Source organism: Condylura cristata, unplaced genomic scaffold, assembly GCF_000260355.1.
Source record: "Condylura cristata isolate star-nosed mole 26May11 unplaced genomic scaffold, ConCri1.0 scaffold00011, whole genome shotgun sequence".
Classification (NCBI taxonomy): Eukaryota; Metazoa; Chordata; class Mammalia; order Eulipotyphla; family Talpidae; genus Condylura; species Condylura cristata.
The window spans coordinates 15040239-15063916 of NW_004567112.1; the positions used below are offsets into that span (position 1 = coordinate 15040239).

At 49.3% G+C, this 23678-nt stretch overlaps 1 protein-coding gene across 1 annotated transcript in view; it reads right to left on the minus strand.

Moving 5' to 3' along the window:
- The window catches only part of SORCS3 (sortilin-related VPS10 domain containing receptor 3), a 503865-nt gene that overhangs the window by 264525 nt on the left and 215662 nt on the right, over positions 1–23678 (minus strand). Inside the window, exon 3 of the mRNA XM_004680459.2 lies at positions 12708–12807. Coding sequence (XP_004680516.1) covers positions 12708–12807 — 100 coding nt within the window. The remainder of the gene's footprint in view (positions 1–12707; positions 12808–23678) is intronic.

Below are 23678 nucleotides of genomic sequence, written 5' to 3' on the forward strand. Positions count from 1 at the left end.
TAACTAACAAAATCAAATAGTGATTCCTTAAAATAAAGTCCTGGCTCTCATTTTTCAGCCAATGACTGTTGGGGTCATGTCCAGCCTCCACTTCCTTCTCCCCTTGTCTCCAGGACTTAATTGTCCAGACCCCAAGTCCCTGCCCTAAAACATCACAGTTAGCTCAGTTTGCAAGCAGCTGAGGCAAAAGAGAAGCCATTTTTATAGCTTCACGAGGGAAGAGGGTAATGTGGAGTATTTCAAGTCACTGGCAGCCAGCCCAGGTGAGAACACCTGTACAGAGGTGTGGTGTTCCGAGTCCCCCGTTTCCCTGGGGGAACATGTGTGGTCCAGCAAGTTCCTGCTGTGTACTCCAGCTGAGGCAAGACAGGTCTTCAGATGGTCATGCCATGGAGCTATTAACGCTGCAGAAATCTCCTCCTAGAAATAACTATCACAACCTGTGTCTGCAAATCTGTCCTCTGAGCTGTGGGTGCCGATGTTCTGTGACTTGGGATCAAGACAGGCCTGCGGTGACCAGAAAGCCGGCAGTGTATTACTCCAAGTCGACTTCCCCAGCAAGCCTGCATGCTGAGACTCTGCTCTGACATCAGCTCACTCCTCTCCAAAGGTCCAGCGTGGATCAGGAAACCTTCCGTGCATCTATCTGCTGCCACTGTCTCCTCAGGATGATTGAAGATTCGAGGTTCACGCCAAAGACCACTTTGGATAATTGCATCCTATCTCCCTGCTACTCTTCTATGTGACTGTCCTTGACTGGCCCTGCTGGGCTGCTTTAATCACTCAAGTGCTTCTCCTGCTACCATCCCCCCCAACAAATGGAAGGGACCCTAGGAAAGCAGGCTGCCAACACCCTCACAGTCTGCATCTCCCCGTGCCCAGGCCGCCAGCCGGCACCAGTTCAGCAGCTCCAGTTCTGCTTTCTTTTCTCCAGCCTGTTCTTTCTCTTTGGGGTCTTTTCTCTCATCCTTTGAACATTGGCAGAATTTCTATGATTTGTACTTTTTCTCTCCTTGTTCAACCTTGAGATTCTCATCTGATTTTGCTCCCTTTGGCTGGTCTCGGTGCAACTTGTCCTTGGGGCCTTACCTGCGACCACAAGCCCTGGGGCAGGTTCCCGTCCAGACTCACCTGGTCTGAAAGCTTGACCTGGCCTCTTCTATCCACAGCCCTAGAAGCCCCAGGTTTACTGGGCAAAGCCCACAAGCACCTTGAAGCACCAGATGTCAGGTCCTCAGCTACCTGTCTGCCAGGTGTGCCTGCAGTGTGCACAGTCCTCCTGGGGGCTTTAATAGGAACAGCCCGATTTCCAAAACCAGAGCTCTCACCTGAATTGGTCAGGTAGCTAGAACCCATGACTTCCTCCAGTGGGAACTCTGTGTCTTCTTCAGTTTAGTGAGCGGCACAAACAGACTGCTTTGGTAAACCCGTCAGCTCCATCGGATGCCTGAGAGAGGCACAAGTCCCAGGCACAATGAGCGTTCATAGCTAAGCAGGCCCCACATGGAACTCCCCCACGTTGTGCCCAGTCGCCCCGAGGGCAGTGACATAAACTGTGTACTACTCACGGGGTACCGCGGCTGGTCACTGGCTAGTGACTGCAAATATTTAATCTACCTGCCGGCCCATAGGGAGGGTGAGGTGGGTGGCGGTATTATCCTGATTGCACAGAGAAACAGGAGCTTAGAAATAGTGAGTAATGTCTCCAGTCACCAGCTGCTAAGAGGCGGGCCAGAAAAGCAGAAAATCAAGCGGCATCTTGCCCAAGTGGAAAGATACCCGGGGGAACCCAGCCAGTCCGTGCCCTGTGGGGCTCCAAGTGGGAATGCCAGCGCCTGCGGCTGCTTACGCTGATGAATGGCCGACTCTGAAAGCACTTCTCAGGCTATTCACCGCCCCCAGCAACCCCGGCATATCGTCTGTTCTATGTTTAAGAAAACTCAGCAACCCTGGACTCTTCCCACTTCTCCTCTCAGCAGGGAATATTTCATAAATACTCAGCGGCACACAGCCCATGGCATTGTCGCACTGGAAGGAAACACAGCCTCCCGCAGCTCCACAGCCTCCTTCCGAGACACACAAAGGGGTCTGGGATGTCCGGCGCTTGATAGTCCACAGGACATTACGAGTTTATGTCTCAAAGTCGGACGATCTGGGTTCAATGTCTGGCTTGGGCAATTCCCAGCTAGGAAGCCCATCTCTTTACCTCTACATACTGTATTCTCAAATTCTCATTCTCTCTCTCTCTCTCTCTCTCTCTCTCTCTCTCTCTCTCTCTCTCACACACACACACACAAACTATTGTTTCTCTCTCTGTCCAGTACCATCGTTACTCTCTCTCTCTTCCCCTTTTTCTCACAAAATGGATTTAGCAGTATTTACCAGGCATATTTTTATGCATGAGAAACATGTTTATCATGAACCATCAGCAAGGTACACAGTAGGTGCTCAATAAATGCTGGTATTTTGTTTCCATCTAATGCTTGATCAAACCACTGCTGCCATAGCGGTAGCCTCCAAGGTCTTGGGCCACCAGCATCTCCCCGGCTCAAGAGCCTGCATGAATCTCACTTAAACCCAGTGGCCGCCAGGGTGCGGTGTAGCGCAAGTTCCCCAGCCCTGACCCTGCACCCACACAGAGCGGAGGCGGACAATCGGACAATCGTGCGGTGCAGAGGATGAGTTGGACACCACCAAGAGGCAGCAGTGAGTGGGGTTTGTGTGTCTACTTATATGGAATGCTGTGGGGAGCCCCGCATGGGTGGGGTGTTGTGGGAGGGCCTTGGGGGTTCTGCCACCCACCGGGCAAGTCTGGCTCAGGACCTGCTCTACCAGCCTGTCTGCCTCGTGGGGGCCAGGGCTAACAGCAGGTGTAAACCCACTCAGAGCTGGCAACCACCACTTTTAACGGAGAGCCCAGGAGGGGAGGGAAAAGCAGTCAGAGGCGTCAGAGGCGGTGTGAGAAGGCACACGGGGCAGGCGCTGGGTGGGGAGACATGCAGACAGGTGGGAGAGTGGGGTTTCTGTTTGGGAAGAGGAAAATCTTATCTGACTGTAGTTGGAGGAACCTCCAGATTCCTCGTCCCAGGAAAGTCAAGTCAGCAATGGGAGGTGGGTCCCTGGGAACTGAGAGGGGAAACCCAAAGAGTGGGGGACGGCCTGTCGCTGCGCTCCTCCCCCGCACGCTCTGAGTCCTGCTATTTTGTCCTCACCTTTGGTTTTTCACTACGTACTTGCACTACCGTGAGCCCACTTGCCAAGGCGGAAGTGCAGGCTTCAGGAAGCTGAGGGAGGCCCCTCCACACTGGGAAGAGCTTCCCTCCACCTCCCACTGCCTGGCTGGACCTCGGGAGAAGCAGGCAGAACTGACAAGTGACCCCCCTTGTGTGCCAGTCTGAACCCCAACCTGTGAGGACAGGGACTCGCTGCCCCACCTCCTCGGCACGCCTGCCCCCTCGTTGCCCGGACATGCTCGCCAGCCAGCAGGGTGTGCGGGGAGCTGATGACTGTGCTCTGACCTTGAGCCCGTGGTGGGGGGCCAGCCAGGGCCAGGGCGGGGCTTGCCAGCCAGAAGCAATCTCTCTGCTTGGTTAAGCTCACCAAGGAAGAAAAACAGGCTCATTTCCATCACTGGTAGTGGTGGTGGTTTTGTTACAGATAGGTCCTCCTCAAGGACAGTGAGAGCCTTTTGCTGTAGAACTGTGTTGCACCGGAAGAGTAGGAAGAACACTTCTCCCCACTTCCCCAGCTCTCTGCTACCAGCTCTTGCCTGTGAGCTCAGAGAACAGCCCCCCAAAGGTGTGGGGTGGTCAGGGCAGGGAGCAGAGACAATGCAACGGCACACACAGCACCCCACCAGCGTCAGGGCTCACGGACTTTCTTAGACACAGCTACGAGGCCATCAGCCCTGAGTCCTGCGTAGATTCCTGACTTGACCCCTGAGCTTTCGGGGGTCTACAATATCTAGTCTCGCCTCCCTCTCCCAGCTGATGAACCCCCAGCGTCTACGCAAACCTCTGCCCCCACTTCCCTATCAGACTGTCCCCACTGGCCCCTCCTCGCCAAGCCCTGAGCTGTTTTCCTGCAGAGGTGGCCTGTTTTACCTCTAGGTTTCTGATTCACTGCCTCGGCAATGACACCTTCCTTTTTTGTGGGACGGTGACCCTTCCAGACTGGGACACAGCACCTTGCATTTTCAAGGTTTCAGAGTATAAAATTTCTATGACTCCACTTCCGGTTTGGAGTCACCCACCCTCTGAGCATCCTGCTGGGATTGTCTTTCCCAGCCTGCCCCCTCTGCCACAAGGCACAGTCTGTCCCTGGGGTCCTTGGTCTCATGCTGCTCACAGCTCTGCCTTTGCCTGTCTCCTCAGCAGCCAGCCACCCCTGGAGGGAGTCCCTTGTCAGAGGTCTGACTGGGTCTCCACAGTGGCTAGCCAGGCTCCCTGAGAAGACCCAGGCAGTTAAACAGAAGCAGCTCCTCACGTAACCATCCAGAAACACAGGTTTCCTTTTAATCCTTCATCCATTTCCAACCAGAGAAGGGGAATCATTTATTTTCTTACTGCTTAACTGTGAAACATTTAGAATGTTCCTTGCTGAACAAGCACCGTGCACATGCATCAGATGCATAAGACCTAACACCAATGAAAACCAAAGTTAAAAAATAGGCTAGGCAAACACAAGCCATGAAGAGGTGTGAAAAGTGCCTAATTTTTATTATTCCTCCCAAATGCTTGGATAATCTTACCACAAATCATATAATTATTTAAGAAAGGATGATCTACTCAATGCAAACCCCAAAGGGCACTTTGGAGAGAAGCCAGGCTATAGGTTTATATTCTTCCCATTTTCAAATAAAATGCAAAAGAAAAACTAGTAATCATTTTAATGAGCCTTTAAATAAATTCTTGGCTAGAGCACACTAAAGTAATTTATACAGGAACCCACATACATATATTGCTGAGAAAGGGACTTTGTGACTAAAGAGTGAATTTCCAAGAATCACTCTAGGTTGCCTTTCCTTTAAGTGATTAGTTCAGGCTGAACCACACCTCGCATCGACTCAGCTATGGTCACACTTGCAAAGACAGAGGGAAATGCATGTCTTTCCCTCCAAGTTCTTAGTTTTCCCTTTCTTCTGATTTCTCAGTCCCTGGTGAAGTCTGATCCTGTCACTCTTGAAGGTTTAATTTTAGTTCTTTTTCTGGACACAGCAAGAGGAGAAAGCTATAGACTGTGCACTGCACATGAGAGACATTGGATCCAAGTTCTATTCTTTTCCCTTTTCCAAGCTTTCCTCTCGCACTTTCCCCCCGAAGCACATCTCCTGAAACACTTCTCTAGCCTCTTGGTAACTGCTAATTTACGAGGCAAGACAAACGAGGTGGTTGTGAATTAACAAGAGTGAGGCCATTTCTCTCCATCAGCGGAATAATCGATCTCTCGGGCAGTCAGCAGGTTTGGTTTTAAGAGACAGAGGAGATTAGGGCAGAGCTCCTCCTGGACAGCTCTTTAAAAGCCCTGAATCTGGCCCCAGTATCCTCTCGAGGAGGCCGCCCTGCAGGGCCGATGGTCAGCACCGTGGTCCTGGCTAGGAGGCTGGTCCCCAGGGAGCCCAAGTCCAGGCTGTGACCAGGTCACCTCCATCTGAGCCCTCCCCGCCCTTCAGCAGCTTATTACTTCCCAAGCAATATGGCTTTTCTCATTTCATCCTAATTATGCTCAAAGAGGGGACATGAAAATGACCTCCCGGCCCCATTTTACAGGTTAAGAAACAGAGGCTCAGCTAATTTAAGTGACTTTCCCGCTGTCCCACAGCTGAGGAAGAGAAAAGCCGAAACCAAAAGTCCTAATTCCTTCCTAACAGTCTCTACCGGGGTCTGCCCTCTCCTTTCCTGACAGCCACTGGCCTGGGTCTTGCTCCTCGTCCTTTCTGTCATTCAACATGTACAAAACGGTCTGGATTTCAGGTCCTAGGTTTCTCTTCCAAATTCATTGGCTGCCATACCCTTTGAGACCAGTGAAACAAGAAACTCTAGGTGTTTCTAAGAATCCTGTAGCATACATTCAGGGCAGCGGGGGGGGTACACGCTCCCAACTGTGCCCTCTTGTATCACCCCCGTGCCACTGGGGTTCTTCATCAGCTCGTGTGTCCACAGCCCACAGTCTGTGTCTGGCAGAGGACACTGGACCAGGTATCAGGAGACCCAGCTCCTGGCTCTGCTGGCAGTCACTTGAGACCTCTGTTAAGTGAGGACCCTTTCATCCCTAACGTGCAGTGCAGCTCGAATAACAGTCAGATAAGCACATTAGGCCAGGCAAGTGGCCATCAGATACCAAATTTGAATAGGTCACTGGTGCCAAAATCTTTCATCACTTATAGGTGAAATATCACAGGCTATTGGTGAAGTACTGACTAGGCTAATTTATATAAAGCATTTAGAACAAATTCTGACAGGCAGTAAATTCCCCCACATGCTAGCTGTTACTTCTGCTGCTGTTTATGTTATTATTACTAAGCATAGATTTTTGTTACCTGTGCAAATAGAAACATATTAGCATTAAGAGGGACTTGTCCTAACTGCTCTTGAACATAGAGTTTCAGAATCCCATTTTCTGAAGGGAAAGATCGGGGCCTTGAAAAAAGGTGATGGTTGAGGCGGCAGGGCTGCCCAGCCTGCTCAGCCTGAGGTCTGTGGGTGTAATGCCTGGGCCTAGGAGAGATCCAGAGAGCGTCTCCAGATCCCGTGCCTACAGGAGAGGAGGGCGGGGATACCTGGATAGACCACAGGCTGACGGAACTGCTCAATCAGGCCAAGGAGAGGCCACCTCTCTGAGTTCACCTGCAGACCCAGTGGGGAGCCCTGTATCTGATCAAGAAACTGTAACTTCAGGAAAGCTTGCCTGGATGGCAGAGCCTTGCTGGCCAATGCGTGGCCATAGAACCAAGAGTTGGGAGCACACTTTCCACAGACCCCTAATACAATAAAAGGCACAGGCCATCGTGTTACCATGCAGCCGTCCAGGAGGCTAGCCAGACCAGCTAGGGAAAACCTCAAAGTAAGAACCCAATATCGCCATTACACAAACAGAAACATGGCAGCTGTTGAGAGAGGGGGCTGGAGAGGGGTGTGACTTATTCAAGAAGGCTCAGGCAGGGCAGGCAGGATGTCTGCTCTCCTCCCACTCCAGCAGCCTGGCCCACAGGGACACGAAGGGGCCCTTTGCGTGGCAGGGTGTATGCATGATGGCTTTGGGTAAAGAGAAGTCTTCACAAACCATGCTCAACTTGGCTATGTGTCACACAGAGCGTAAAGGTCATGAGTGTTTACTAAGACATGTCCTGTGGCCCTGAAGCCCACTTTGCAAATGCCAATGTTTCACCGGAGACAAATTACTGTGCAGAATAAAACACATGATGCAAATTGGCTACCAGGGACTGAAGCAGGTTTGGGGACAGCTTGACAGTCCTCACACTCTGAACCCCATCTCCCAGCCTAATCTACCAGGAACATCCCCAAATACAGATGTCTCATACAAAAATACACAGAGAAAAAGTTCCTAAGAAAATCAGAAAAGGGGTCCTTCCTGTGGCTCGATGGGTTAAAGCACAGCATTGTGACGCTCACTGTAACCCCTTCAGCACCAAATTTGATCTCTGGCCATGGAAGTGACCCAAGGCATGGCAGACCTCTCCTGACCTGCCTGCTGCTCGCCTAGGACTCTATTTCAGTAGATCTACCTGTTGCGCTCCACACTCTGTTTCTGGTGAATCCTCTCACTGCCCCTGCACCCCTGGCCTGTACCCTAGTTCTATATGCATAAATAAATACAAGAAAATAAAAGAAAATCAAAAAGAAAATCAAAAATGACAATGACAGCCTGGGTCCTGTGCTGACAGAGCAGCAGTTGTCAGGAACTGATCAGGGAAGCTCCTTCCAGAGGGGCTGTTGTGGGCCCCACCTGATCCTCCCTACTCACTGGCATCACCACCTGGCCCCTGTATCCCAGGTCTGGACAGAGTTGTTTCCTCTGTGTATCCTCCCAGGTCCTTGTCTGCTTTTGAAAGCATGAACCTCCCCTCCAAAAGACTGTTCAGAGTTAGACATCCACATGGCGACTGGAAAAACCTAAAATTATCTGTTCACATTTTCTGGTTTTGCTTTGCTTTAGTGTAAGAGAATTTATATCTATGAATAGAAAGTGTTCCACCTCGGAGTTCACTTTTCCTATCCTTCTAGGAATCATGCGAGACATCGTGAGGGAAAGTAGAAGTCTAATATTTTAAAATTCTGCACTGGGTATTCTGAAGAGGTTTGTGGGTGTCCCACAGAGCCGGAGCTATCTGTTACATTAAGAGACAGACACAGGAATAGCCATCACCCCACGCACTCCGAGGCTCTGTAACAGCTTGACAGGTATCTTGCCCCACAGAGAAATCTGGCCCTTCCTACTGTATTCCTGCAGGATCGCCTGGAAGCAATTATCCTTCTCACTGGTAAATTAATTAGGAGGAGACTCTAGCACTCTCCTCCTCTTTTAAGAAACTGCTAATCCTCTTAACGCGAATGGGCAGGAAACCTGAACAGAGAATTGCTGCTTCTAGAGCAGCGGCTTGGGCTTCCTCTGTGGCAGGCAGTAGGTCAGAGCACCCGGCATGCCAGCATGGGCAGAGGCTGGGGTGGCCTTCCTAGGCCCCTTTCGCCAGCCCCTTTGCAACAACCAAATGACTTACCTGCCTGAGCTTGTTTCCTCCCCCGTCCCATGGGAGTGAACTACCAGGCTCAGGGGATGAAGCCTGGTGACCAGACTTCTTAGGTGCTCAAAAAAAGAGGCCATTATCCAATCGGTGCCATTCCTCCCAGTCCTTCCACAGAGACCCCTACCCTGCAGCAAACTGGTCACACTCTCCAGCAAGCAGACCCTCCTATGCTCTCTGCCGCGTCCAAAGCACTGTCTTAAAAATCTGTAGCCACACCGAGGGCCTCTTTGGTGGCATAAGGAGACTAAGTCTTAGCACTATCAAGCTATCATCAGCCACTGCAGGAGTTCTTTCCTCGGGCAGGTAGCTGACCCACATGGTGCAGCAGACCTCTCCTATCTTACCCGCTGCTCCCCTCAGTGGTATATTTCAGTGGATCTACCTGTTCTGCTCTCCATTCTGTCTCTGGTGAATCCTCTCACTGCCCCTGCACCTCTGGCCTGCACCCCAGTTCATGTATACATAAAAAAATAAATTTGTAAAACAAATCTGTAGCCACCCTTGAACCCCAACCTGTCTGTATCCCCCTACCTGCTCAAAGGTCTATTTCCAAAGACACCTGGATGGCCCAAACATTTTATCTACTGTGAGCCACAAAAGCTTCAGTCTGGCTGGACAAAACACAGCTCAGGTTGATCTGCTTGGGTCTGAGGACAAGAGTCAGGGGCAGTAATGAGATCGAGGGACCCAGGACACTCATTGCTTATAAGGGGAAGGAATAGCTGTGTGCTGGAACTAGGACCCTACCCCGGGAGCAAACTTCATACACACCTGCTTTCAGAACTACCACTGCATCTTCAACGCACCAGCTCAGGCACCACCCAAGCAGTGAGCCGAATGGTCCATGTCCAAAGAAAGGCAAACAATAAGGGGGACAGAACGCAAGTACACGCAGCCAGGCAGGTCAGTGTCATTGCAGCAACACGCAGCAAGGCAGGTCAGTGTCATTGCAACAACGCCTGCCACCACACAGTGGTCTCGAACAACTTCAACTGGAGCAGCCACCAGTATTTCATAATAGTATTCTCATGTAGGCAGGGAATTGGGGCCCTAGGTCACAGGCTATGTAAAAGACACTCCCACGAGTCCGGGTGATTGACATGGAGCTTCTCTCTGGTCTTGCTTGCTTCCTAAAGTAACTGGGAGGACAGGAGATCAAAGTCCCTAAAGGTAAACTTAGTACGTAGCTCATCAAATAATGCTCATTAAGATTTTACTGCTACCACACTGGGCACATGCAAACACTTCCGTTTTAAATCTAATGATTTATTAGCAATCTTTACCTGAAGATTTTACATTGCCAAAAAGTATTAGAAAATCAACAATTAGCTTGAGGAACACCTATAAAATTACAAGCCCAGTTTACTGTTTTACCAGGGCCAACAGGTCCCCCTGATGTGTTCATAGCCTCTAAGGAAAACGGTAGCCATCTGTTAAATAAATATCTCATCAAGTAAAAAGTGAAGGCCTCAAAAGACAAACAGAAAACTAGACTGATGACTACTGATGTTAGCTAGTCGAGGGACATGGGGAGTGACAGATAATTTGGGAGATGAGGAAATCAAAGGAACCTTGCCTAATGCAAACTGAGATGAGAATTCCCCTGGCCACAGGTTTGAATTTCAAGGCATATTTAAGGAGGAAACTTTGAAAACATGTTGCATTACAGGGTGCTAATGACCAAACGCACTAGACTGACAAAGAAACAAAAAGTGTTTTCACCGGTGTCATTTTCCCTGCATGGCTGGGAAGGCCGGCTCCACTCAACAATGTTTGGTTAAGAGAAAAATCATCACACACATCTGGGCGTGTCAGCAGTATCTGAAGGCGCAGGACACAGACACACTTAACAATAAGATGGAGCAGGATCTAATTTCATCTTTCCTTGAGTGATTCAAAAAGCATTTCAGGATCACTCCATCTCCTGATGAAATTAACTTCTGTTGCTCTATTCAAGAAGAATAAACCCATGGCAGCACTGTTTTCATTTGCTGCCCCCAATCTTAGCCGAGAGAGCACATCTGTGGCTTAGCTCCCTCCCTGGAAGTGCCTCGGGGTGGGAGTCAGCCGTCCTGTGCAGTTCCTCAGAGAAGACAGACAAAAGGCTTCCCTTTTGCTAAGTGGCAATGGGCTATGGGGAAGATTACCAGGGCTTTGGTAGCAGAGAAAATAAGCCCGGGTGTTCAAAAACAAAAGAAAAGCTTGGTCACGTGTCCGGCCTAGACATAGCACCATGTTTTAATTCAAGGTGTGAAGCAACTGCTTTAAGGAATGAGACCTTCTATTTTGAAACCAAAGACTATGATTGCCTGGGAAAAAGAGGTGCAAAGCATGCTTGGAGGCAACGAGATCTGGACTGAGAACAGTGTCCTAGCGCTGCGTGGGCTCCTTGTTTGACCCGCCATGTTGGGCTTTGTGACTTCAGCTCTCTCATCGGAGAAGTGAGATTAACAATAGAGATGACAGATTCTCAACCTTCACGGACATCTTGGGTCTGGGGCTGGGATTCAAGATGTTCACAAATCCCTAAAAATAGTTTTCACATCTTTGTGTGCAGATGCATACTTCCAGAAAAGTGATCTAGAACCTTAACCATATTTATAAAAATATTTGCAGTTCAAGGACTATTCATAGATGCCTGCATAGGTGAATCTAGATCTTCAGTGCTAGCATTCAATGAATCAAATAACAATGTTGAAAAACTATGAGTTTGGCAACTTTTTGTGGCAAAGGTGAGAGACATACTCAGCTAGAAACAGTAACAGATGACTAAATTGTCCTGATAACAAGGGTTTGGGCACTGGGCTAGTGGCCATGGTCTCTGGTTGGGGGACCCCTGGAACTGGCTGAAACTGATCACCAATAATGAAGCAGGAGACCCTAATTCTGTTTCTTCCCTTGCTGGGGATATTTAGAGACCCTGTAGGTACAAGTGAGGAGAAGAGGTGGGGCTGTGAGTTATGATATTAAGAGTTTGGGTCAAAACTGCTCTGCTTGGAGTAACGTCAACAATAGCACACCAAGTCACAGCCTGGGTCCCCCAAGTAGGAGTGAGAGGTCACAGACATCTGCAGAATGAGCTGAAACTCTTGAGCCCACTTTGCTGAAGAAACAAAACCCTCGGAGAAGGCCAATTAGACAGCCAGAGGAGAGCCTATCAGGACAACTTTAAGTCCTAAAACATGAAAATGGTCCTTTCTCCCCCAATTTGTTTACCAGGCCAGGCTTCCAGCAGGGGAAAGATCACCCTGTCCCATTGCACAGCATGCATTTTCTAAAGCCAGGTGTCTTTCCATGGTATCCAGCCTTCTCCATGACCCAGATCTGACCTTCCACAATTCCTTCCCACTGTCTGGCTGTTCGGTCAAGAAGAGGACAGAAGCATAGAAATCACTGGAACCAGAGCCATTCTCTCACACTTCAGAGGCAGTTCTCAGTCAACTTGAAGAATTCAGAGGCTGCCTAACCATCCCTTGAACTCCCTAATTATGAGGAGCTCCTTGCAGGTAGACCAGCAATCCCAAAGCTATAGAAGAACTCAACTTAGGAGCCAACCGGCCTCTACTCCAATCCCAGGTATGTCACTGGCCACTAGCTGATCCCAAAAGATTTTATAACCTCTCTGAATTTCACCTTACTCCTCTGTAAAATGGGGATAATAGTAATTCCTACCCCACAGACTCACGGTGAGAATAAACGCGCTAAGTGCTCAAAGCACTTAGCCCTCCTAGGCTCAGAGACACCAGTCATTCAATTTCACTGTTGCTACCTGATTCAGGCTGTGACCTAACAAGGCTGCTGTTAGATTTGAATGACTGGTGTTCTTGGCATATACACAGGCCTTCCACAGCATTTCCATTGCTTCTGGTTTTGCCTTAACTCCTGGGCTAGTCAGCCCTGCTCCCATGTGGGGACGGTGCAGGGCCACAGGCCCTCTTCTTACCTTCCTTTTGTTGGTGGGGTTAACATACAGGTAACTGAGGACAGTCTTCAGACCCACTTTGTCATTCAGCTTTTCATAGGTGGTGCCATAATCTGTTGATCTGCAGGGAAGAGAAAGAAAGGGAGATTGTTTTACCGAGGAGGGGATTGTGTTTAAAGGGGAGTCAGGTTCTCCCTGGCCCTGCCCCTTTGTTCCCATAACACATGAGTTCTTAAAAGTGTTCTTCAGAGACAAAGGCCCCTTTAACTGGAGGAGCACAATTAGGCTAAGACGTCTCCATTCTACCGAGGCCCTTCCCTTTGCTCCTGGCTTTTCTCAGAGACCTATTTTTCTGAACTTTGTGCGGCTATACAGAGAAAAGAGCTGCTGGAGCTGGCCTGCCTTGGGGCACTTGCTCAGCCTAGGTTCCCTGTGTGGACTGAGAGGCCCAGGCTAGGGTGACCATGCATAGGGAGCTGTGCCAGGGAGGCCACAGGGAGAGAGGCCAGATGAACCTTCACTGAGGTCAATGGGGTGCAACCACCTTCACCCCCCTCTACTGAACCCTCAGAGGGGCAGGATGTAGGAGACCAAAGTTTGTGGAGTCCAATACCAAGTCAGGCTGCACCAGGCGATGGGTCTGAAGATTTTATAGGATCAGTGTGTGTTAGCATGAAAAGCCAACGACATTGAGCTACTGCCAATAGTTCATCATTTCAATTTTCCTGCTGGCTACCTGCTCTCCTTTGGGCCTACTTTCCAGGGTTCTGACCTTGTACCAAAACTGCAAGTCAGAGCTCAGAGAAACAAAGGCCAACCCACAGCCCTCCCACCATGCCCTGCCAGGGGGGCAGGGAGAACGGGTGCTGGACAGTGAGGCTCACCAGCCAATCTGGTTCCCCCACATCCACCCCACATATCTCCTTTTCAAATTCCCAGTGTCAATACATTCTCATCCTCTTTCTTCTGGGACCTTCCTTGGCATGAATCACAATGCTTACTCAACCTGGGAAAGTCACAGAGGCCAAGCATTTCCCCACAGCCCACTGGCCTCACAGCTGCCTGCATTCTGCTTTGGATCTCAGTTCCTGCCTCTGGCTCTGTGCCTCCACTACTAATTACCTCTGTCTTTTCCTTGTTCCTTCACTCACCTTCTAACACTAATCTGCTCCTGCCGCAGCCCACAGCATCATTTCACAAGTTTGGTAGACAAACTATGGGAGAAACTTTAAGAAAAATTACTAAACTCATCCAATCTGGTAAATTCCATGTCTCCTCATCTCTGAGGCTTTCCAACCCTCTAGCCATCTTGCCAATAACCACTCATGTCCCCCTGCTCCTGACCAAACATCCCCTCCCTTCCACTCTGCACCAAGGCAAACGATACACATCTCGTGTTAATCCCTCAGCAGTAACAAGATTCATTTTCATTTTTCCCAACCATAAATGTAAGTCCTCAAGGACAAAGAACTTGGGAGAACATTACAGTGAGAAAAGCACAAACACTTTGGCTATAGCAAAATCTATTTCGATCCAAATCATCAGCTCTCTACTAGAAAGGCCAATTGCAAGTTATTTAACTTGCTGGAATCTCAGGTTTTCATCTGAACAAAGAGGATACTTTAATCTCACAAGGCATTTGTGAAGGTGCAAAAATAAAACAGCACATATAGAAAACCTAACATAGTAGACATACTGAAATGTTAAAAATAATAATAATAATTTAAAAAATGGGCATTCACTTCTTTTCCAACAGTGCATTCTGGATCATGGACACTCAGCACATCTCCTGAACAAGGTCAGGATTTCTGATTCCTCCCTGGCCCGATGTGGACATCAGCTAAGCTCACTTCAATACTCCATCCCTCAAAACTGACATCTTGTCTTCATCTCCGGTCCACCTTGGGCACTAGGAATTACTCTCAATCTTCCTCTGTCTTAATCTCTCCAGCCCAGCTCAGTATCCAAGTATTCATGATTCTATCTTCTAGTCTACTCTGACTCCAGTGTTCCAGCTCCTGAATTATCATTGTTGCAACAGTTCCCCCCATTAGATGTTCTTCTTCCCCCCCTCACCCTCCCACTTTCCCCCATGCTGTCTGCTATCAGGTGAGACACCACCGCCCAGGTCTGTCCATTCCTGCTGGCATTTACTGATGGCCTACACATCTTACAAACCTACTCTTGTGAAAACCAGTTTCAATCTTCTTTTACTAGGCTCATTTCCAGTTGATCCTTGGCTCCTTGGCTCCTGGCTCGCCAAGCATCATGAACGGCTCCCTTCCACTGCCCTTTCCACACATCTCATCCCCTGAACTGTCCAGCCACTCTTTTCACTAACTGGTAAATTTATCTTCCACTTTCAATTGCAAATCACCCTTCTTCCAACATTCACCTAGAAAATTCATCACAGTTTCGTTTCTGGACTCATACTACCTTGTCATATTTCTCTGTTAGCACTAATCCTCTCACTGGGCTCACACTGGGTTTATTCTGGAAACTCTCTTGACTATAACTCCCTGAGGACAAGAACCATGTCTTATAACAGCCCTGTTGTCTTAAAGCCAGACTGGCACAAATTAAGTACTGAATGTACTGACTTCTGTATTGTTTTAGTTTGTCTTTATTTGTGATAATGAATGAATGAATGAGCTCATCCAAACATACACGTTCTTGACCAACTATTCATGTCTAATGACAACAAGACCCCTGACACAGCCACCCCTTGCAAGCACACATGGCACTTTGGATGCTGCTGGCACAAGAGGCCCAGGTTAGGATAATCTAGCAGCCTCTGTTGCCAGTGAAGGATGGCATTAAAGTTAAATGACCAATTAGATGGTCCGATGCCAACTCAGGCTGCACCTGTTAAGGCTTCTCCAGCCCTCTTGCCAATCATGTCCCCTCTGCTCCCAAGCAAATGCCCCCTCCATCCACTCTGCATCCAGGCTCATAGTACATGCCTCATGTTAACGCCTCAGCAGTAACATGATTCATTCAGCAGGAAGTGTCCATTTCCCCAACCATAATGTAAGTCCTCAAGGACAAGAACCTTTGAAGAACAAGGAGAGAACATGAACTCTGAGTGTAGCAAAATCCCTGTTTCAATCCTACACCAGCAGCTCTCAGTGGGAGGGCCACGTACAAGTCCTTCTGGGGCCTCAACTTTCTCATCTTCTCCAAGGCAAAGGAGGAAGCAGAACACATTTTCCGGACACTGCCAGTTACATAGTCTTACTAATCCAGAAAAAAAAAAAAAGAAAAAAAAACAAAAAAACAAAAACAGAGAAAAGATTCCTTCTTGATTTTTTGCTCTTGAAAACATAAAAACAGCATAGTTTGGGGGAGAAACACTAAACTTGGAATCTGGAGAGTTAGACTGGAGAAGTGGCTCTGAAATGGACTCAAAGTGCTATCCAGAAAAAGGTGATTCTCTCAAGCTGCTAACGCAAAATCACTCTGACTCATGTTGAAATGTGAGGCCAACTTTATAAAGGACAATCACTCTAGCTACAGGGACCAAGGGCTTGGGGTGTGCAGCATTGGGGAGAGAGTGGACTCAACCACTCAACCAGGGAAAGCGTGAATGTATAGCCAGAGAGGGGTTGAGGCCATGACTGGGAGGCTTAGGTCCGTTCTCTGCTAGGCCAACCGAGTGCAGCTCTTGCTGAAGGCAGGCCGGGGCGATCAGGTGTCACCTGCATTGTGATGGGAGGCAGATACTGAAGGTGAGCAGATGCTGGGGAAGGGAGATTCTGGCTGAGCTGACTGGCCACGTACATGCCAGCCTGGGGCTGGTTCATGATGGGTTTGGGTTACAAAGAAAGGACCTTGGCGCACTAGATAGATGTGCTGTGCCTTTAAAGCTGAAGTGGAGAACCGGAGGCAGGAACACCAGCAGACTGGGGGGTTGGGGGGCTGGCAGCAACTACCCCCCACCCCTGCCGCGCTCTCTCACCATCTCCTTCTCACGTTCCTGTAATACAGATCACCTGGCCCTGGTGTCTCTACTTAAAGGTAAGGATGCCCAGGTGCTCACGACCACAGGCCCGCGAGACCCACACTCACGCCTCTCTGCCCCGGTGTCCTTACAAGCCCCAGGATCACGCTCCCACATGCTTTGTGCAGCAACACATGGGAGCGCTGTTCAAACACGGGTGGGCAGCGAACCTGGGCGGAAAGCAAGGACACCTGGAGGCTGTAGCGGCTGGTGGGGGATGGGGGGCAAACAAAAGCCTAATTTCATGCCACTTCCCTACACCGAAGTTCTTGCCAAAACTGGGCTCATGAAGATTGACCCCAGGACACAGCCTAGGGTCAGAGGAGCCTAAGTAAAGTTGAGTCCAGAAAAGAACCTTTGCCAAGCCTCATTCCATCAAGGACACCAGAGGTTTAACTCAGATAAGCATGAGATGGCTTCTGGAACTTACATTTTATTATCCCACCAACGAAGTGCTAAGCTGTTTCCCAACCAGTGACTCTTCCTCACACTATATATAGCAAACATCTCACTGGTAAGAGCTAAATTCTCAGGGCTCCCTGCATGACTGGAGTCACAACAAATTCCTTCCAGAATCCAAATAGCCCTCATCAAAGCGAGTGCGCTTAGCACCCGGCAGGCTCTCTTTCTACCAGCCACACGAACGGATTCCCGGCACCTTTGCTGTTTTGCAAAAGTGGCTGCAGAGAATAGGGGCTTCCCAGCAAAGCGTGCTCCACGCCTCAGCCCTGCATGCGCCCATAGTATGGGCTCATTCGGGCTGATGGAAACAAGTCTCACCCAGGGCACACTCCAGGGGCCAGGAGCCAGGAGCCAGGGAAACCTGGGCTTTGCCCTTCCCAGCATGGACACTGCTCAGGATTGTGTGGGCCCTTGGCCCAGGGTGAAGTACACCGGTCAGAGATGCCTCGGCCTCGCTGCCAGAGACAGCTGGGCTGCAGAACCCACTTCTAGAAAGAAGCAAACTTTCATCCCCCTGGTGACTCCAGAGTCTGCCGATGGGGTCACTGCAAGGAAGCAGGCACCGCTCTCCGATGTTAAAGCTAGTCTCCCACTCTTGCGAGGCTCCAGACACCATTCGGAGAGTAAGCTGGAGCCATCACACCCGAGGGGGCAGCTCTGCCGGACATCTTGGCACTCACGGCCAACCTGGAAGGAGAGTCCTGAGAAGCGCACACTCCTGGTGCCCGGCCCCGCTCCTCCGGCCCCAGCAGGTGAGTCCTCTGCCGTGTGTGTGCATGTGTGCACGTCGCGCGTGTGTGTGTCATTCGTTTCTTTTGTCTGTTTTCATGCGTATCTCCAGCACATAGAAAAGCACAATGGGATGATCACCCCATGTCTGCTGCTAGATTTAAGGAGTATTTCTGTTCATAAGCAACGCGGCATCTTTCCTTATCTTTGCACCGACAGGCATAGAACACGCATAGACATGTGTTCTCCGTAGGCTCGTTTGACCAGTGCTCAGATACTGGGATTTAACAGAGTCGCACACCTCACTGACACTCCTATTACCCGATGCATCCACTACTGTTTTCATTTTATTTTTTCAACCACCAATGAATATCTTTTAAAATTTCCTACTACTACAAGTTTTTTCTGACCCTTTGTTTTGGGTTCCTATAGTCAGTCCACCTATGTGTGAAACCACCCACTGAATCTGAACAATACTGTAAGAAAATAAATTTAATTATAAAAAGAATAGGCCCTCTACCAGGGGAGAAAATAATAATAATGGTAATGAACAACTATATACCAGAGACATTGTACAGGGGTAGAAGGGGGAATGGGATCAAAAACAGTGGGGAGGGGGGTGATGGCACATGGGTGATTTGGTGATGGGAGGCCCACAGGGATTACAACTGAGATGGGAAAAGGCACAAAAGGATGTAAAAACTATTATATTATTATAAACAAAAAAAAAGCAATGTAATAATTTTACAGTGCCATGAAAATTTTAACTCCTTGAAGTATAGGATATTAACTTTTGTCCAAAGAGGGATTAATTTTAAAGAAAAATATGTGTAGTAGTGCAAATTAAAGTATTCTTTAAGACTCTTAAAAAAAAATAGGCCCCCCATGGTGAGCAATGGGTTAAAGCGCAGCTTATGAAGCTGTGCAGCCACTGCAGCACGAGTTCAATCCCTGACCAGGGAGCTGACCCACAGGGCGTGGCAGACCTCCCCTCCCCTGATCACTGCTCCCCTCAGCAGTGTATTTCAATACATCTGCTTATTCTACTCCCCACTCTGCCTCTGGCGAATCCTCTTAACCCTCTGCACCTCTGGCCTGTACCCCAATTCTGTACACATAAATAAAAAGATCTTAAAAAAATTGAAAATTTCATGGACATAATAAAAAAAAGAGAGGCCTTTAAAAATTAATTGTAAAAACATTTCCTCTATAAGCAACGTCTCAAAGACTACCTCTACATGTGATTTCTTGTGTATCTATAAAGGCAAGTACAATGAATGACTACTTCCTACTCTAGGCATAGCCTATATATCGTAGGTTAACAGCAATGTTTTCTCCAAGGAAGGAGGCTGTCACCCCAAAGGGACACACGACACTCTCTCTCCAGTCTCAGCAAATGTCTCCGCCTTCATTCCCAGGGGCCTGGCCCCACCTGTTCCTGGCACCAGGGCTCTTACCCCAACACAGGGTCCTGGGCCCTGCCTCCTGCACCAGGAGCTCTGTCCCTGCTGCTGCCATAGGCCCCGGGGCAGCCCCACCCACTCCCCGGGTCCTCCTTGTGTTTTACTGACCGCACCAGCAGGCAGGGTGACACCCTGACCGAGGGTCAGGGTTGACACCTTCTGGGCAGCTTCAGCTTTCAGGGACTCTGATCCCATCCTGACGGGCCTAAGGGACCCTTCTATTCTAGGAGGACCCACCCAACCCCTGCCCCCTGGGGGAGCTCTCAATGACAATTTCCTGAGCTGAGCTGTGAATACACTTGTGTTCCCCCTGCAAGCTCCCTCTCCTCTGCTGAAGCTTCTCGAGGAGAGGCCCATGGCAACAAGCATATGGACTGCTACTTTAGAAGTTAAAAACAAAAAAGTAAAGCTTTCAGCCAACACAGCCAAATCAGCTTCCCGGGAAAGCTGAGCCAAGGCTCTACAGCCCCACTCCCAGCGCCTTGTCCTGGCCAGAAGCGAGGGGCTCAGGCCAGCAGGTGCCGTGGGTCTGGGGGTGCCCTCCCGACCCAGCCGGTGCTTGCAGTGCTGAGCGCCACCTCTGCTCCGTGGCTCCCCTCCTCCACCCATCCTCCTGATTCTGCAAACTGAGGGACTAGGAAAACAAGTCTTCTCCTTCACTCACCCATGAGTCTCCTCTTCTGAATGGACCCCCTCCGGTGCCCTATCACCCAAAACTAGCATATGGGCACAGTGGCCACAGTTGCTTTTCCTGCGAGTGTTAAGGGAAAGGATATCCCAAAGGAACGCTGCAGAGTCCTGTGGACCCTACCCCCTACTCCAGCGTTCTGGACTCTATCCCCTCCTCCAGTGATTGGAAACTACAACTCCCAGCAGTACCAGGGAGAGAACTACAAGGACCTGAGGGTGGAGCTAGCAGGAATTCTGGGACATTTGGGGGATAAATAGGGCCCGATTGATTCTCTCGTTCTCTGGCTCAGGAAACGGCTCTCTGACCCGGTGACTCAGTGTTTTCAGTCAGCCAAGCGGTACGGTATTCCAGTTACTTTGTATCCTGCTCTTTCCCTGGGTTGTTTCCTATTCCTTTCCCCTTTTGTAAATAAACCCGTTATTGACCCTTCTGTGTGTGCCTGCAGTGTAAACTGAATTGTGAGCGTGCGGGTGCAGCCCCACAGACAGGCGGCCCAGTCCACTCCGGGCTACCCTGTAACACGAGCACTGGGATTTTGCTTCCCTCCTTTCTTAACATACTTCTCTCTATTATCCATCATGGCATCCACGGTGCACCGGGCACTAATAAGCAGCTCAGCTTGAGTTCACAACTATTTTTTTTTTTTTTTTGGTAAAAAGGGAAGAGAGTAAATAGTTTAGGTTTTGCTCATCTCTGTAGTAGCCATTCAAGTCTGCACTGTAACACAAACTAGGCCAGCACAGCACCTCCAGTGTGCCCTGAAGCTGCCTGTGAGGAGAAAAGGCAAAGCTCAGTGGCCAGTTCTCTAGCAAATGGAGCCATTAGCCCATGCCCAGCTCCCCTCATCTCTAAGCCGACTCCCCAATACTCTGGTCAGCTCTTGGGAGCCCTAACTCTCCCTGCCAGACATGGTCACATCCGGTCAGGGGGCCGGAAGAGGCCCAGCACTCAGGTCTGGACGCGGCCCCTCCCCAGGCACCCCTGGCTGGCAGCGGCCCAGCTTTTCTCACAGCTGACTCGGACACCAGCTCCATCAGGGAGACTTTCCCACAACTACAGCCCACATTATCTGTGTGCATCTCTCGCAGGTACTTGCGAGCTCCCCTCTGCTTGCTGCGTATACCTGTGTGCTGCTCCTCTTTATAGCAATTGCTAAAAGCTCCTTTAAAAAAAAAAAAGTGGGGCCCTCCCGGATGGCGCAATGGGTTAAAGCACAGCACTGAGAAGCTAAAGTCACTTCCACATGAATTTGATTCCTGCCTGCCCCAGAGGTGACCACATGGTGCGGCAGACCTCTCCTGACCCGCCCGCTGCTCCCCTCAGCAGTGTGCTTCCTCGATCTGACTGTTCTGCTCCCCAGTCTGTCTATGGTGAAGCCTCTCGCCTGTACCCCAGTTCTGTATGCACAAATTAAATAAATCTTTAAAAGAAAAAAGTGGGGCCCTCTCTGATGGTGCAACAGGTTAAAGCACAGCACTGAGACGCTAAAGCCACTTCAGCATGAGTTCAATCCCCAACTACGGACGTGACCCACATGGCGTGGCAGACCTCTCCTGACCCGCCCGCTGCTCCCCTCAGCAGTGTGCTTCCTCGATCTGACTGTTCTGCTCCCCACTCTGTCTCTGGTGCATCCTCTCACCACCCCCTGCACCTCTGGCCTGTACCCCAGTTCTGTATGCATAAATAAATAAGTCTTTAAAAAAAATGTGAACGGCCTTTTGAATCTCTGACCCTGTAGAGCCCCGCTGTGAGTGAACAGAACGGGAAAATGGGAGTAGAGCAAAGATAACTGGACTCAAGCAGGACTGTGAGTCCTTCATTTCCCCAGAACCTCCACCCCGACAAGAGGCCTGTGTTGCTGCACAGACTCCATGAATCCCAGCAGTGACACCCCCCCCCCGCCCCACGTGTCATAAAGCACTTGAGCCACAGATGCTTGTGGCCTTCATTTTCATGAATACCCCAGACTGTATTTTCCTCAAGGGCTATCAGCTTATTTGTCTTGATTTTTACTCCTTATACTTGATGAGACACACGGGTCTCCAGTAAATCACTGGAGGGCCATTGGCCACTATTGCCAAATACAAGATGGCACAGCTGTCTGGGTTCCCCACAAGCACGCCACACTTCACAATGTCAGATCTGGGGACACACCCACAGCCACCCCTGCCCAGTATGTTCCACTGAAAAACACTGAGGAGAGTCAACAATCAAAGCCCAGAGGCAATTAGGAGCGCTGGTGTGTGGTGAGCCACAGCCCATCCAAGGTCAGGGTCAAGAGTTTGCACAGCTCAGCTCCAGACCAACAGCTGCCCAGAGAGTCTTTATGATCAAAATGGGAAAACCATTGACGGCCCCTCTGGCCTGTTCCACCCCTCATCTTGGGGCCAGTGCCCAAAGCCACATTAATTTGTATCTGCAATGGCAGAAGCCCAGCCTGACCACAAACAACCAGCCAGATAACTAATACCAGACCTCAAGCCAGAAGCAAGTGATTTAAATCGCTTCATTCTCTGAGTGCATATCGGTCCCACCCTCTGCTTAAAAACCACAGGCAGGCTGCTGCCAAGGCAGGAGCCCACAGAGCTCTTAGGAACCTCTTCCTGTTATCTGACTCTTCAGCTGCATTTTCTGGTCACACAAAGAGAGGCACAGGATAATGAATCCGTCTCTATGTCCTCCTGTCCCAGCGTTTTGAAAGAGAGCCATCACCAGGTTCCAAGTGCAGGAAATTGGAGGTTAGCTGACTCTGGAGACCAGAGCATGCAGAATGCATGGTTTGTAGCAGATAAAATGTAGCCTCAACAGCAGCACCAGCCCATCACTGATCTGGGAGGAGGGAAGTCCGGGCCACAGGGTTGGCCAAAGTCCAGATCCTTGATCTCTTTCTCACTGTGTGAACGTGTCAGCTGTCACTCAAGAATCTCAGTTACAGGGTTGTTGGCTTGCAATTCTGAGGACTTAAAATGCCAAAAGATCTCAACCCTTTCCATCAAAAGGCTTGCTTTTCTTCACCCCTCTCCCCCTCTTTCCTTCTCCCCCTCTCCCTCACCTATCATACAGATGAGGGAAAAGGAGTCCTCCAGAGAAAAAAAGAGCAGAAGACCACCTCCAAAAATGTGTCACATCCCCTAACTCACTGCCCTTTTGTTCACAGGAACATAACGGAATGGGAATCATTAAGGAAAAGCTGAATAAAATATAATGTATTTTACACAGACATGCACACAAATTATCTCTATTCCATTAAAAAAGGTAAATATCAAGGTTGTTGACCTTAGGAAAAGTCCCTAAGACATATTACCTAATGAAAAAGACTACTGGAAAAATAATATATTAAATACACCCTGTACCCAGACAAAATAAACAATTTATATCTGTTAGGCTTATAACTGCCTTCTTAATTGCATTCAACAAATTCTAGAGGCAAACAGGAATAACTGGTAATAGAAGACAACCTAGATAAGGGTTGCAATGGGGGAGGGGGCAGGCATAGAGACTTGACTTTATTTGTAATGTTACAGTGTGTTAAAAACAAATCCATGTACCAGTCCCGCAGTTCAAAATAATAGCAATAAAGTGATTTGTTCCTGAGCAGTTATTATGCAAATCAGTAAATTAACACATCTGTATAGAAACTATCACAG